Source organism: Anarrhichthys ocellatus, unplaced genomic scaffold (genome assembly GCF_004355925.1).
Source record: "Anarrhichthys ocellatus isolate YVR2014 unplaced genomic scaffold, GSC_Weel_1.0 scaffold17, whole genome shotgun sequence".
In the NCBI taxonomy this organism is placed as follows: Eukaryota; Metazoa; Chordata; class Actinopteri; order Perciformes; family Anarhichadidae; genus Anarrhichthys; species Anarrhichthys ocellatus.
Genome location: NW_022280047.1, coordinates 6,775,733 through 6,792,682, shown reverse-complemented (window position 1 = coordinate 6,792,682; position 16,950 = coordinate 6,775,733). Strand labels below are relative to the sequence as shown.

Here is a 16,950-nt window from a genome sequence, read left to right as displayed (position 1 = left end):
TGTTGGAAAATCACTGGATGGTGTTTTGTTTTCGCATGGAGTTGTAGGTGAGCTTTCATTGCCAGGCAGTACATGCAGCAAGGCATCAGGTAGCCCCATTACCTGGCACAGGGCCTCCACTTGCCTCATCAGCCTTTCTTGCTGAATCCTCAGCCTCAGGTTCTCCTCCTGCAGCCTGGCAACAGCCTCCGCCAGAGGAGCCACCTGAGCTCCGGCCTCCTCCAGACGGGCATCCACTCGCTTCCCAAAGGCCTGCAGGTCGCAATGGACCTCCCCCACAGCACACTGTAATGTTAATTCAAATTTCCTCTTGCAAAACTGCCCCTCTTCATCTTCTGCATCCTCCTGAGCAAGCAGATCCCCTATCACCTCCTCCAGGCCAGACTCGGCACAAACGCTATCTGGACTGCCCAAAGCCTCCGGAGCCTGTGAGGCTGGGAGGAAGTCCAGGTTCACTCCAGGCATGGCCAGACCAGCTGCACAGTGTCACAGTGTGTTAGTTTGAATCTTCTTGTGTCCCAAAAACGTATGTTGGGGTGTAAAATCAGAGACTTCAAAAGGTTGTGGCCACAGATGTGAGGGTAGAAAGTGTCCGATCTATCCGTCTGTCTACAGACCTTTCAAAACAATGCACTTTCTTTATAGGCCGAGCAAATCTCCCCTCTTTACCGGCCAACACCCTGACAGCGAATGAGCATGAAAGGAATCCCGTTTCCCAGGCAGCAGAAGCCCCACCTCTTAATTTCAGGTGCCATGGACATGTCTATTTATCTCCTGCCCTGCCGTTATTCCACTGAGCCAGTGAGTCCTGGGGCACTGGTGGAGGCTAGAGGGGGAATGGTAGTGGCAACAATTCAGAAAACTCACCCCTCCCTCTTTCAACTTTGCTGTTATTTAGAGCCGTTGTCCTTCACACCTCGATTGACAGGCGAGGTGAGGTTCTAGGCCTGGGCTGAGTGGAGTTACACGTTAGTGGTTCACTCCTCATAAAATTGCATTCGGAAAATAGGCAACGCGCAAAATGCGTTGTGACAAGTCAGGTAAATTGTGTTGCATGACTTTGATCTAAGGCAGACCTCCAGGGGGAAGATCAGTCCATGAAGGACAAAGTCTAGTTTAGAGTCATGACACAGCAGACTGGCTGACCAGTGAGAGTGAGCTGGGGGCCAGTTCTCCACGCCTCTGGGCAAGGATGTTGGGAAGGACATTATAGCGCTTACAAGATTCCGAGTTAGTCTTACTGACAAAGCAGCAGGGGCCCAGCTGCTGCTCACGTGGAAGCTTCAAGTGCTTTTGTGATAAATTAAGAGCTTTCCAAGAGCGCTGAAAGAAGTCTGTGTGTGTACGTTGTTCATAGTGTAAGATGCTAAAGCACATCTTTTAAATGCCTACAGACGATTTATAGGCATACTGCAGACCATGCAGAGAAATCCATTGGTACTGTACATACTGTATCGTTGCAGGAAGTCTGATGCAACATGTAATAAACCTGTAATTTTTGAGGACGTGCCATTACATCACAAGCATTTAACTGATTTTAAAAAGTGCAAACGAGAACAATGAGTCAAATGGCAACAGCGGTCTCTCCTGGGATTTACAGGTAAACAAAACAGTTCCCAGGAATAATCTGGCCTCGAGGGAGAGTGGCGAGAAATGTGACTGGCAGCAGGGAAAATGGGTCAAAACCCAAGAAGGACATGGCTCTGGTCTTACCATGCATCAAAGCACCTACCCAAAGCAAAGTGGAGTAGAGACTACAATGTTCTGCATATATATAGGTCTGTGTTTGCAGTAGGATGTGACTGCATCTCTAGCTATTGTGAACCCTTTGTTTGCTTCCAACAGAGCTCAAAAACAAAGCAATGCAGAGATTTCAATCAGAACCAACACGGCAATGAGGGAAACAAATTTAAATCGAAGCGGGCAATAGAACTTCATCCAGACATGTAATTCCCTCACATCTTTTTCTCCCCAGTTTTCACCGAGGTCTGCAGAGCCGGCTTAAATCTGTGACACATGTGAGCTGGTTGTGTAACCAGCATGTGTCACGGATCAGCAGTATGTTAACAACGGGGTCCTTCTCCCTCTGTCTAACAGTGAGACAATCTTTCATTGACTGTGGACCTGTGTGTCCATGTTCCCGCAGCAGCACCTGACCGGTGAGACTGGCCTGTCATCACCCTGGGAATAAAGCTAAGGCATTATTTACATTTGTTTTCAAGGCCGAGCACCGTGGTCGGAACGGACGGACAGCCGAGATGAGCGGCAACAGCTGCGTTAACTCGGAGCAGGAAACATCATTAATCAGCTGCAGGCCTCCACCTGTCTGTAATGGACTCTCATCACTTCACTGCAACACTACGAGCATCTTGACTTCTCCATTAACTTTATGCTTTCGTAATAAATAACAAGGAGCAGCTCTGTCTCTTTTGCTGACATTTGTATTTCCATTGCTTATTTTACCTAAAATGTTTCTCTCTGTTAACTCTCAAATGGATTGAAATTTATAGATAATTCGCTGTAAGAACTACATGTTTAATTGGATGTATAAAAAAAGAAAATACCACTAAAGGAACAGGAGATGTTGAGAGTGCTGAAGTTAGACCACAGAGGAGAAGCCCAGACCACCCAAACAGATCAGAGTCCCAGACAGGAACCACTGTGGTCAATAAACAACAATCAGCAACACTAAACAGGAAGAACTTATAAAACTGATGTCTGCACACTCTTCTTCTTCTAATGACCATTTACACTCATTTGAAAAAGGGTACTTCAATATGAATTCTCCCCTGACCCCTCGCACCACCTTCAACTTCAACTAAACCAGGGAAAGTCAGAGAACAGGTGGTCTCCGGATCAGTCTGAGGTAACCAAGCCGCGTTCCCCCTGGTTGACGCTAACCAACAGTGTCGGCTGATGTTTTTACAATCTCATTAGCCAAGTCGCTCAGCTCAGTGTCTGTATGGGAGAGCAGATCCGGCCAAAGCAGGTGAAAAATCAGCTGAGTGACGACAAGAGCGAAAACTTACTTATTGTCATATCCTCGTGGTTCATCATGATGATGTTGTTTGAATAGCCATATATGTAAATCGCTGCTTAATGGTGCTAGCATGTAGTCAGCAGGAAAGGAACAATAAAAGACTAAACTAATGATTGGTGATAGTCTACAATCCATACTGTGCTCGTGGGTTGCTGTTGAAAACAATGAAAGCTCCTGGGAGGTCCATAAACCGGAAAAAAGGAAGATTTTGCAATGCAAATTCTTCAACTGCATATATTTCTTTTAGCATAATTTAAAACCCATCATGTTTAGTAATACCATACACATGTTAGCACGCAAAGTAGTTACCTGCATGCCGTTATGGTAAAGTTGTAACAGCACTCAGCTCAGACAAGTTTGAACCTCATCTCCTGCAGAATCTTTGTCCTGTTCCTGTGCTGCGGTATCTTAGTTTGTGCCTGACCCCAAGTTTCAGGGTCTCAACAAGGGTCTAACTGATGGAGACGGTCTCATTCTAACACCTTAAATTCACCCCGAAGCCTTGTGGAGCCTCCTCCCAACCCTAATTAACCAGCTCCTTGATCCCATAACTGGACAGCAATCATTGTGCATGAAGACAGACAGGTGTGATTTAGGAAACATTTCCCAGATAAATCTCAGTGGGCACGGCCTGCCGAGAGAAAAACAAGGAATGCCCCGGAGCACCTCCCTCTCCCTCTCTCTCCTTCACATACCCTACAAGGACAGATGTGACTGGCTACCCACTCCGTGTTTGATAAACACGGTTCTTCCCTCTCCTCCCTCCTTTTCTCACACTCTGTCTGTCTTTCATTGTCCCGGCTCACTTGCTTTTAAGGCCTTAATGGGTGATTGCTGTGACCCGGACGAAGCAAAAACACAGTGGAATTCAATTGAGTCAGCTGGGAATGAAATAGTAGATGAAAACAAAGCGTTAATCTTTAATTGGAAAGGAACCGGGAATGTGGCTTTGAAGTATGTTTGACAGGTTCTGTCTCCACATTCTGCGGAGCCTCAATGTTGTGATCCTTTCCCAGAAAATAAATTGCAAAGGCGGACTGTACCTTGATGGAGGATCCGGAGAAGAGGCTGGATGAGGAAATCTTGAATGGAGTAGCTCTGAGGCCAAGGGTCAAGTCTGGAACAGACACGGTGAAGACACAAATTTACATGGATTTTAAGCACAAAACATCTAAACTCAGGTACATATAGCCGACAGCTACAGGTTGAGTAGCAACAAAGGCAGAGAAAGGTCTTGGCGCCCATATGCATGTGTACAGTTGAGATGTGTGCATGGTCCTCCACTGTGTTGGTGGTAGCCAATAATCAGTTACATAAGCTGCCAAAGTGTCATAAACAGTACTGTCTCATGTCTAATGAGAGACATGCCAGAAAATGTAGTTGACGCCACCTTTAATATAAACAACCCTCTCCATTTTGCCTGCAAGAGTACGCACATGTATGTGATCCGTTGTCAAACCCCCCACACACACACGCTATATCATAAAATACAGGATTGATGCACACCAGCGCAGCACAGTGTACATTTAAGACTTTAAGAAGGTGGATACTTTTGAGAGAAACCGGAGACACGATCACAGCCTGCCTTTGGTGAGTGGAAGACAGGCAGGTTCCCAAAAAAGGAGCCCAAAACCATTACAGCAAATTGAGCTGAAAAAGAAAACTTTGTGACCCTCGCGAAGGAGCCCAGTGGGGCTGCCAGAATGTGTCGGGGGTGTTGGTTGTAAGAGGTGTAATCGCAGAGGTCCAGCTTGAGTCTTAAATAAACTGTTTGGGTTGGAGGTCCCGGTTGCTACAAAGAGCTGAAACTTAAGACGTCTTGTTTGGACAGACAGTAATAGTGGCTGTAGCAGCTCTGCTTCTGAAAGAGAGATTCAAGCTATTCACGTTTTTGTTTCATGCAATTCATGAAACCCTGCTGTTACTGTTTACACCGCGAGTATGTACTGAGTGCTAAGTACATGTACAGGAACAATGTGTTTTAATGAGACAGTCCAGCTGCTTAATATGCTTATTACCTATATTTGACAATACAGAAACTCATCCATCTAAATATGCCTTGTTGAACACTTGCTGTAGTTCTGTAACATCCTACAAAATGCTACATATTTTACTACATAAAAGTTACAAGTAGATTTGTCAGCATGACGTGACATGGAGATTCACTAATTTAGAAAAAGCAGAGTTAGCTCGGTTAATGATAACTTTATGCCTTACTTTCTTCTTATCTATTTCAGGTGAGCGACCATGTTTTGATCTGCTGCACAGTCATATTTAGATATTTTCTTCTTCCATCAGCCACCACTACTTAGAAAACAGGGTGAAGTTATTCCCACGCCCGAGTAGCTGCCTAGAGGTTAAGGCGCTGACCAAGAACTGCAAACATCCCTGGTTTGCGTTCAGCCCGGGGACATACGTTGCATGTCCATTCCCCATCTCTCTTCTCTCATTTCCTGTCATCTGTTCTACTGTTGACTCACGAATAAAAAGGCCTAAAATGCAGGAACAACTTTTCTTAGAAAGTTGACAGTAGAGAGATAGCAAACAAAAGAAGGAGATAACGGTCTCCAGCCTCATTCAAACGGAGGATCTTGTAGTGTTTAAAACTGCTGGTTAACTGATGACTTTGGAGTTTTATTTTCTCATCTCTCATCAAAAGAAAGTACTGGAATAAAGTGTAATTTTAGATAAAGGGGTGACAGACAACATGTACGGCATGGAACAAAGAGAACACTGTACTGTTTAGGCGAGCAAGCTTACTCAACTGCACTGTAACAGTATTTCTATTCAGTCTGGCCTGAGAAAGCCAATTATTGTTTCCTTTGTCTGAATGCACTTGCTTCTGTTGACTACTGACCTCACCCACTCCACACTGGCCCGCTCTTTAACAAATACCCTTCAGTACAATCACGGCGTTTCATATTCAGCACTAACATCTATCCCCACTCGTCCACACGGTTTTGCTTGTCATCATCCCACTTGTGACCGATTCGTTGGTGCCGGTCGCCTCCCACACTGACTGGGATTCCACTGTGATGCAAGTGTTGATATTAGCAAGGAAAGACGATCAGTCGCTAACTTAAGATTCACGCTGCCTGAAACACAGTGAGCTGTAAATCTGTATGCTCTACGGACTCCATAGAAAGCTTTAACAAGGTCAATATAATCAAGTTCTTGCCTAGAAAGCACGGTGCATTAAGTGGTAGAACAAACATAGGTGGTGTTTCGACGTCATTCCAATCCTGAATTAACACTTACAACAATATTGAGTCACGTTAAGAGAGTTATTTTAGCAGTGACTGAGCTAGAGTATGAGCGCTGTCAGGTTGGTGCTCCTACCTGCTCTCTGTCCCAGAGAATTAGTGGTGATGCGTGGGGTCATGTTGGTGATGGGCACGATGTTGCTCCTAGAGGAGGGCGTGGAGGAGGGGGTGGTGCGCCCATCCTTGATCTCGATTGTGAGGAAGGTCTTCATGTCCGGGTCTGCCTCTCCCTGGGTGACCTGGTGTCCAGCTGCTCTCCCTGGGGTCTCGTCTTCCTTTGAGTTACTGGAGGCATGCACATCTTTTTCAGCTGGATGCCTCGTCCCACCCATGGAGCTCTGCCATTGGCTAGCTGAAGACAGAGGTTTGTTGGCCACACCTCTTGGCTGAGGTATGTCCTGACTCTGGGATGCGGCAGAGGTGCGAGATGTGGAGTCCACACGTGGCCTTGCTGGCCTGTCTCCAGATGTGCCGAGGGATGCTGCTGTATGTGTAAACAGCTCGGTGGCTCTGGAGAGATTCGTCTGGCCGCTGCTGCCGGAGGTTGTCCCGTTCCTCAGAGCGGCCTTCTTCAAAGCCGGGACATTTGGGCTCTGGCTGGGCTCAGCAAACTTGCGCATGCGATCACGTACAGAGTTGGTGCGGTTGAAATGTTCCACAACATCTTTCTTCTCAGATGCTGTAAAGACATAATGCAGGAGGGGAGTTGAAATCACAGAAAAACATTCAATTCGACACAGAGCCTAGAGCCCGGCCACTATTCAGTGTGAATTTAACACACTTATAGTCTCTTGCTCTCATCATCTCCTACTCCACCTCAAAAGCCCTCTATAAATCCCATTCCTCTTTTCCTGCTCTCTCAAGGTTTTGTTCCTGCCCCTTTATTTTGCTTGACTTAACCTCCTCCGTTTCACCGCCTTTCAGTTTCTATTTTTTGGACTTTTCGGGACATGTTTCTTCCACTCATGGATTTTTTTTTTCATTCTCTGATCCTTAATACTGTCAGATAATGTGAGCAAAGCCCATGATTTGGCACAGACTCTCCAATGGAAAAAACATTAATGATTAGAGGAGAAGATATTAACTGAGGTCATCCTAACAAAGAAAAAAGAAAGAAAGATGTGCTGTTGAGGAGGAAAACCACCGTTTATAGTACAGTGGACAAAGCAAAGAGCACCGTCTGGTAGAAAGATATGTATCTTATAACATGCCCTCTTACCAGCACTCTCCTGTGAGTGGCTCTATGCGGTAACACTAATGGCTGTCATTGTCCGACAAGCGATGAACCATCTTGTGAGATGTTATTACACACTTTTAAATGCAATATCCATAAACTAAACCAAACTAATCTGGGCCTATAGTGATAACAGCATATACGAATTGCAACCTATCATTTCCAGTATCAATAAATCAGTGGAGTCATTTTCAAATTTACAAAAATTAAATGGTGAGAGCCAAGAATATTAAAAATGTCTTATTCCGATCAACAGTACTGACCCCAAACATATTCAATTAACAATGATTCAGAAGAGAGAGATGCAGCAAATCCTCAAATTCCAGAAGCTGGAAAGGATGAATGTTTGGATGTTTCCTTGATAAATGCCTCAAAAGATTATCAAAATTGACACGTGGATTGATGTTCTATTGATTAATCAGTTCAGGACGACGAGTTGGACTGAGATCTAAGAGGACTAGTTTCTTACCAAAATCCTTTGCTTTGCCATGAGTGAGGGGCAGATCGCTGTTTGTCATCTATAAAGGGGAAAAAAACAAAAAAGCGAGAGGAAGTAGAGGAGATAAAGGGTTAAAATGCACTGTGCCTGTATTGACAACCACAGAGCTGCCATACTGAATCCATGTTTAACAGGGCAGCGATGCACATTTATGAGGGACTAGAGTCTATAGATGGCTGTGATGAAAACCACACACACACACACACACACACACACACACACACACACACACACACTCCTAAATACAGAATCAACCGGTGGTGTTTTCATTATGTAACATTTGTGTTTGGAGTGAAGCAGTTGGCCTCTGTTCTTTTTTTGGCAGCGGGGCCGTGATGGGCCCCAGAGTGTTTACATTACTCTCAGGAGACTGAGCGGCAGCGTCTTTTGTCGGGAACAATAAAAGAAGTCCAAGGCCAGCCTTGGGTAAACACATCTAGAGGAGCGACACGATGGCGTCATGGTGACCTGAGCCCCCCCAACATGGGAAATGTTGCTCAACAGCCAACAGTCAGTGCAGAAACAGCAGCTCTGTGTGCGTCTGTGTGCTCTCTGTACTGTGAGGGGCTGAGGAGAGACAGAACCTCTGGTCCGTAACGCTGTCTATCCCTCTCTGACAGCAGGTGAGGAGGACACGCCGCTGAGGTGAAGCAGAGACACTCAGGTGCACAGTTTGTTTGCGTAGCCAAGTAACAAAAGTTAAACAGCACCTAAAAAGAGCTCGGCGTGCTGTGTTTATGGATGCCGATGTGACCTGGGTGTCACTGAAGAATGGGGTGTCAGGGTTGCTTGTCAGGGATAATGAAATATAAAGAAAGAAAGGGAGAGCTTGGACGGTTCTGTATGTGTCTATGTGGCTCAACACCTCACTCTAGTGGTGCAGTTAGGATACATACTGGGTGTCGTTGCTGCTGGCCCTAACTACACAAATGGGGGACAAATTAAAGAAAAAAGTGAAATGAAGCGTCTACCTTCGAGAACAGTTACAAGGCCCCTTAGTATAGACACGTCTCCTTAACTCTACAGAAGGGATGAACACCATTCTTACAAAATGTACAGTACCCCCTCATGTGGTGTTTTGACAACTGTGGTGGAGATGCATTTACTACGTTTCTCCTCTCTTTAATTCAGTTTTCCTTTAATTTGTCACCTTTCTGTACATTTAGGACTCAAAGACAACAGCCATTCATGACGCAAGGACTGTGCACTCTACCTTCTGCTTCTGGAAGTCGTTTTGTCCCTTGGCGCTGCCGTTGAGCAGGCCATTTGCAGGATCTCTCCTGGATAGAACAGCCCCATCAGGCTGCTCCTGGTCAATGATGCGGTCCTGGTCGGACTGAGCATGGGGGCTGGCTGAACCTTGTCTTCCGCTCTCAGTTTCCGAATCTGTGCTGCAAGTTGAACCACTTGTGGCTTCCTCCACCTCCTCCATTGGACCCTTTTCCTCAGAGGACATACTCACACTCTGTTCAGATGTCCCTGAGTCAGTCCGTTTCCGTGGCAAAAGACCAACGCTGTCTGAAGCCCCAGAGCCCAAACGGGGTCTAGCCCCGGAGTCGGAGACATCTGAGCCCAGTCTCTGTCTGACGTATGACAGGGAGCCGATGCTTTGCTCTGATGCCCCAGAATCTAGGCGACCACGCTGCAAGGGACTCTGGCTCCTGTCTGAAGCTCCAGAGTCCAGCCGAGCTCTGTAGGCTGAGTCCAGACTCTTCTCTGAGGCCACAGAATCCAGATTGGACCTGGAAAGCACAGAGGTTACATCGTGGTCTGAAGCCCAGGAGTCGGAACTTTGGAGATGAGACAGGGCCAGGTCGGGCTCTGTGGTCACAGCCTCTCTCTGAGGCTGGATCAGCAGAGGTCCGGGGCCATCGTCCTTCACCAGGTGATCAAGAACCAACACCATGCCTGAGTTGGAGTCTGCAACAGAAAAAAAAACAGATTCTCATATTACTTCTATTCTTTCTCTCACGTCGGTCGTAAACCAAAGCGAAGAGGGTGTTACTGTATGCAAGCAAAGGAAGCAGTAGGTGGTGAAGTTTGAGATTGAAGTGATGGAAATGAAATACTTCTGCGGGCACAGGGGCCCGGCTAGAAAATATCACTCGGGATCGCAGAGGAGGCACGTGGAGACATGAGGGGATGTAGGCATTTCCTCCAGACTGGCCTCAGTTCCCGAGTAAGATTTTTGAGATTGTGTCGGTGGATGTGCGTAAAGGAAAAGGAGGGGTTACAACTAAAGAGAGAGAGCATGTGGTTTAACCATAGGCGGTAAGCAAGTACAAGGAGTCGAGGAGGAAGTGGGGGTGAAATAGAGACGAGGACAAGTACTTCCCCTCCCCTCTGTCGAAGCTCCTATACCGTCCCTTCTCTCCTCGGGAAACCACACTCCAAACAACACAGCGCTGCCCACATCCTCCCTCTGTGATTGAAGCGCCATGGGGTGTTAGAGACTAACGATGGAATATCTGAGGTCACGTACGTACCGCAGATAAGGAAAACAGAGAAAACCAACAGTGTATGAGAATCCCACATCCCATGTACACACCAAGGTTTAACAACACTTCAGTATGACCTGTGTTTGCACCAACTCTGCAACCAAATGGGGTTCACCAAGTATGCATGCCTGTCATTTACAAACCAAATCAAAGAGTCTGACCGGCAGCCGCAGAAATCTCCTTCAACTCACCAACAAGACAGGATTGAGGCGGACGTTCACAGCTTCATTTAAATCTTTATTGCGTAACACCTCCCAAAAAAAGATGATTGTGTAATACGCTCTGAATAGAAGACGTGATTATGATACACAATGAGGACAATAAATGGCTGCCATTCTCACATGTGACACTCTGAGTGGTCCACTAGACAGCAGCGTCTATATCTAAAGATGCACCCAAACGCAATTACTGTTCAACTGAAGTGAAAAGACAAAAGGCACTGCTCCAGACTCACGTTATTGTTCCATGTTTTTGCCTGTCATGACCATTGTGTAGTGATTTCCGGGAAAATCCCACTGCTGCTGCTGCTGCTGCTGCTGCTGCTGCTGCTGGGTAATGAGAGGCCTGCTTTTACCTCTGAAATAGCTACAAAAGCAGCTTGAGCACTCTGCTGCCAGTCAATAAATAGAGCACAAACAAAGGACAATCTACGGCTTTTCTTTATCCTTCCCTCGCACTGAAGCAATGCCCTGAGGAACGCTTGTGTTTGTCATTGCTGTGAGCGGGTCAACACAGGCTATTTGACTCCGACTCACCTGCTGATGACCTGGGGTGAACATCATCGCACCTCTGCCTCGGCGTAACATGTAGAAGAGGTTTCTATAGTAAATATACCGTTACTACATAAAATCAAGTGTCTCGTTCAAGCAGTTTCATTAGCGTTTCACAATGTTAACATATAAAGAAAATAAATATACTCCAAGCTGTAAAAAAAACTAAATAAAAAACGAATGCCGAAACCATTTAATGCCATTGGGAAAAGGAGAGTCTGTTTGACCATATTTTTAGGTCATATGCCAGTAATTATTTTTGGCTTGTGAACCTTTTAAGTGAAGCAATGCCTGCTCTTGACCCTTTGTTACAGGCTGCATACGTCTCTGAGCTGTGAGCAGTTCAATCAACGTTATGTTTCCGGATCAGATTGCTTCATTTGAATCACTTTTTAGAGTCTCAAAGTAAAATCCTCCAGATTTTCCGATGAGAAACGCAAATACTTGAGAAATTGTGAGTGTGGTCTTCTTTTTTCCATTCCGTCAATCCTCTCAGGTTTACCTCGTGACCACCGTGGTGGCTCTTGACCCCTATGCTGGGAACCTCTGTATACTCAATGACCTGATATACATGCATTACTAGTGGCTTGGTAATAATGGAAATACACATTCAGTCCTTCACAGCGTTCGTGTGTAAAACTGGCGTTAGTGTCAAACTTGAAGTTAAACGAAGGAAACTTGAGGCACGCAACACATTCCACTGAGCGTCTCTGGTAACATTTCCTTTCCTTAATCACAGCCTTTTCTTGTAAACAAGTTACAGTCTGCACTTGAATGCAGTACGACTGGACACACAGTAATTGAGGAAAAGCATGTGAATATAAGCTTTCTTTTGTCTGAGAGGTAGAGGTATGTGTGCTGTGTTCAAAGACCAAAAAGAACCCACCGATTATTTTCCAAGTCAATCTTTTATTTTCCGCCACTTTCCCTCTGCTGAAAAGACAACCGCCTCTTCAAGAACCACCGTCCCACTATGGCGACACCGTCCTTTCCCAACCATAAACGTCAGTGTCTTTGTTGATCGGTGTCCACTTTCTATGGTGGTCTCTTTTTTGTTGACCCTAGCTTCACCCTGGTTTAAATTGTAAGGTAGGGATAAATCTGGAACAGTGGGGAGTTTCTCCGCCAAGTCAACTAAGCCATAGTTCTGTTCTGGTATCAGCTTTATTTAGCAGAGGTGTGGCTGTTGGGCTTCCCTCCGTTGCTTCCCATAAACCCACCACCAACGCCAGGACCATGAGAGGGACACGGGGAGCCAAGTTCAGGGCAGACCGGGCCACATAGAACGACATTATTATAGCTGTCAGCCTCAGGGCCAAGTTTAGGTCAGCCAGGCCTTAAAAACACTTTCATCTTCAGCAAAGGATGATCAATGTCAAATGTGGTATTCTGTATGAAGGGCATTGTCCAATTTATAGTTTGTCCTGATGCATTTATAGTGGGCAAGCTATAGGTTTAGGGTTTGTAACAACATTTATGACGTGCCAGTAACGCACTTTCATTGTTTTACAAGCTATTCATCGTCAGCTCTGTGCCTGCAAAGTTTCAAGGATTCAAGTGAACAAAGCACAATTCATCCTCTCCTGAAGGCTTGCATTCATACTACTTTATTAAAGGTGGTTAATGAAATGACTTCACACTTAAGAAGCCATTGTCATTAAGCCTCTGGCTGTGAGTGACTCCAAACGGTTAATAAAGTAAGATGAAGGAGCCTGAACTAATATGACCTCCTGACCGCCACCTCAGGAGAATGGCTCCTTCAGCTGACTATTTTAACAGGCAGTGAAGAGGAAATTGCATCAAGACGGATGTATGCAGCCACGTAAACGCAACAGAGTTGGCCAGTGTTGGCTTCCAGTTATAAGTTCTTACTCAAACTTGAGCTTTGGGTAAAAGTTTACAGCATATAAAAGATTTAGTGTTTCAACAATTCCTAAAGTGTGGCACGGCTAAACCGGACCCAACTGTGCATAGCATGCAGACGATATGCAGTCTGTCACAAGCAGTTTGTTACTGAGCGAGTGTTTCTCACCTTTTCTCTGCAGCTCTCTGCTTTGTTGTGTCTGCTGGCCGCGTAACTCCAGGATCTGAGATCTGATATGCTCACTGTGACTCCCCCGCTCTGTCTCCTGTAAAAAAACAAGAACAAAGACACACTCATGCTATGAGCATCTCAATAAAGCTCCAGATGCATCATGCTCTTTAATGTCGTCAGGTTTTTATTGGGGACAAACGGCCAACCCACTCCTCTGATCAAAACCTGATGTAAACATCATCCCTACGATCATCTGTTTGAGGTCAGCTGGTGATCACAACAGTCTTTTGTTGGAGGTTGAGGTCAAATGCTGCAGCCACGAAGAGCAACATGTTTGGCCAGCTGGAAAAGTAAAGATCTGTTTTATTTTCCATTGTATACATCTGAGAGAGAGAGAGAGAGAGAGACGCCCCCAGTGCAGAAAGAGCCAACATATCCAGCCAACGTATAGCTCTACTTTACAGCCCGACTTGACTCGGGTAGCTCCCACTCCTTCAAGATTACCTGTAATCTGACTGCAGCACAAAATATAGCTCTTTGCGCAGCACTCTGGCCCTAACCTGCACCGATAGAGGAACGTCACAGCAGGGGGAGATCTCGGAGGAGAAGCAGGAGTATTTTGGCATATGGAGAGGAAACAAGAGAGGTGTAGGAGGGGAGGACGGAGGGGGAAAAGATGAAGATACCGGCACTACTGTTGGGCCTCTGGTGCCTGAACTTGAACTACTCCACAGGAGAATCAGCTGCACAAATAAGGCTCCTTCGAGCACGTGTGATCACACACACACACACGCGCTTTAAATCACTCCCAAACATATTTGTAATCCACAACACTCCGAGGACTTGCAAACATTTCCTTTAAAAGGGAAAAAAAACCCTCTTGTGTGTGGAACTTCAGGTGGTATGCGTCATTCTGTAGCTCATTTGAAATGATTAACTATATATACCGGCACAACAACTCCTTAAAGGTGTTTTACGAGAGCCATCTGGTTTAAGAATAGTCCCACAAAAGGTTTGGGTGGATCCTGAAAAGACATACAGGATGTGACCTTACATACTGAAAATATAATACCAGATCTACAGCCTACAATTACTTCAAAAAAGCTTCTGAAAACACATTCACAAGCTCTCAAGCAAGCAAAGAAATCACACGCCAAAATCAGTTGTCCATGTGTAAACTATGTTATCCTGCACAAGAGACTGGCACAGTTGGCACCAGCAGCTACAGATTGGATCTTATAAGTCACACCTTTGTGTGTTTTAAAGAAAAAAAGAGGCTTTTAATCAATGCAGTGTGCGATCAGAGAAAAACCGAACACAAAATAAATTCCAACACAAGCGAGAGGCAGAGATGAGAAAAGACTCGAGGCTTTCTGCTCTGTCGACTGTGACCTTCCCCACCTTGAGCAGATTACAGGGCGGAGCGGCTCAATCACTGAAGAGAAACTTTAATGAGACACTGCTGAGGAGACGTCAGGACAAACAGGAAAGGTGACTCTGGAATGCCACTGTTCAGGTTAAAAACAAAGACACCATATCATTGAATCTAGTTAGATAAGAGTGAATAAAAACGAGTCAAATGAGTGAAGTTTTGTTGGTAAAATCGTTTGTGAAAGAAATCTTTCAGAAAAGTGAGATAATTGAAATACTACATGTGACATCACAGCAGTGTACATCTACATAGAAGGTGCTCCCGTGTTATTTTTTCCATGGCTTCAACTTTTTCCCATATGGAGGAAAAAAGTGGCAGCACACGTTCTGGGGCATAAAAAAACCCGCTAAATGTTGCTCACAGACTGAGAATTTAGTGGAATGCTGATTTAATGAGTCATTAAAGTGTCTGATGAGTTTGGAGGACACGAACAGTCTTCAGCAACAACACAAAAGACTCGGAGGCACTACAGCGTAATAATGCCAGAGGTCCCACACAAAGGGCACTCAATCAAAGAGTCACAGGGGGAGATAATTTAGTTTGAGCCATAAACACAATTAGAGAGGACAGGCCTTTCCTCACCAGCCCCTCCTCTCCCTCTCCTGCTTCTACCAGCAGTCAGACAGACAGCCATCATTTCACAGCTCCCACTAAACCACAGGGAACACATTTCTCACAGACAGCGAGGCAGAGGGGGGGAAAAAGGGGAAGATAAAGTGGAACTGGAGACGCAGACCAGAGCTGCGAACCTGCTGCCAGCCACCATGCTGTCATTAGCGGCTTCCCTCTGGCCCCGACCGTGAAGACCTGACAGAGTGGAACCAACACCGTCCCCCCGCACGAACCGCTCATCCCATGTGGCCTCAGGAGCCTGCCTCGCTTTGGACTATAATTTCAAAAATCTCAAACGCGTAAACACAAAAACAACTGTCCACTATTGTGACCACAGCGAGGCGTCGGCCATCTGGATTCCTCTGAACCCTCAACTCCACACAAAATAAGAACAACGAGGCCGAGCTGAGGCACACCCCTCCGTCACCTGCCGACTCCGACCGCTAAGATCAGCTACATGTTAACATGCTGGGGTTCAATGCTCCAACTTTCCATGGAAGTTAAATCCATCACAACGCTGGTAGGGTCAGACCTTCAGAGGGTCTTCCCATGGCCTCCACATGGTCGAGAGGAGAAGCCTGGCGGCTCTCTTTCCATTACTGCAGTCTGAGGCTTACCTCCAACAACTGAAATACGGCAGCTGGAATGAAGTAGCAACCATCTCAATATCACACACACACACACACACACACACACACACACACACACACACACACTCTGGAGTGAGGGAAACCACAAAAAAAACTCAGCCCTTAGCCATATTCCCATTTCTACTTACTGCACATCATCAGATGCTAATCTAAGCTTATTTTCTGGTCTTTTCAAAATGGATCGACTGTACGTTTTTCCCTGAAGCACAACTCATCTCCGAAGTCTGCTAAACCCTCTCTAATGCAAACATTATAAACTTCAAGACAGTTAAAAACTAGTCTTTCCTCAGGTCTCCTCTTGCAACATGTTTATGATGCGATCAGAGAGCCAACAAAACTCTGTCTGGAGCTGCAACACCCGCCTACCCGACAGCCTACCTGAGCTCTCCCTACACACCTACACACCTTGCAAACATATAGCCTCACAGATACATCTCACAGGATTCATTTACTAAACTGTTAAATACTCACGATTTCTCTTTAACTTGAATTCCTATCAAGTTATGTTGCTGCCTTAATTTAACAATTCTAGCACGTGTCAATGACCCAGTTTCATGTCATGCATCATTAAGGTGTCATCTACATCCTAAGAGTTAAACTGTCAACTTACGTGAACAAAAACGTTCCGATTCAGCAATAAAACATTATGTACACAAACCTGAAAGGTAAGCAGAGAGGCAGGTACGTCCCATTCTTCAGTCAGACAGAAACAAGCACAGATCGATGAGGTAAAAAGTTTAAATGGCCTTTCAGAGCATAGAAAAAGCTAAAGCCAGTCAGAGAGGAGAATTTGATCTGTGACAGCAGAAAGGAAAAATGTGAATGACATTTACCTTCTCTTCACTGACCCGCCCGCCTCTCTCTCTCTCTCTCTCTCTCTCTCTCTCTCTCTCTCTCTCTCTCTCTCTCTCTCTCTC

The 16,950-nt window shown here is 45.6% G+C and overlaps 1 protein-coding gene across 6 annotated transcripts in view; it reads right to left on the bottom strand.

Annotated features, from left to right (window-relative positions):
• The window catches only part of smtnb (smoothelin b), a 44,056-nt gene that overhangs the window by 9,695 nt on the left and 17,411 nt on the right, over positions 1-16,950 (bottom strand). For 5 of the 6 annotated variants that reach the window (XM_031856238.1, XM_031856240.1, XM_031856241.1 and 2 more), the window contains exons 6-10: positions 13,337-13,433; positions 9,250-9,956; positions 8,007-8,055; positions 6,380-6,982; positions 4,084-4,157 (exon numbers count right to left, since the gene is read on the bottom strand). In XM_031856238.1, coding sequence (XP_031712098.1) covers positions 4,084-4,157; positions 6,380-6,982; positions 8,007-8,055; positions 9,250-9,956; positions 13,337-13,433 — 1,530 coding nt within the window. Of the gene's footprint in view, positions 1-4,083; positions 4,158-6,379; positions 6,983-8,006; positions 8,056-9,249; positions 9,957-13,336; positions 13,434-16,691; positions 16,879-16,950 lie in introns of those variants that run through there. The other variant, XM_031856243.1, reaches the window with a different exon arrangement.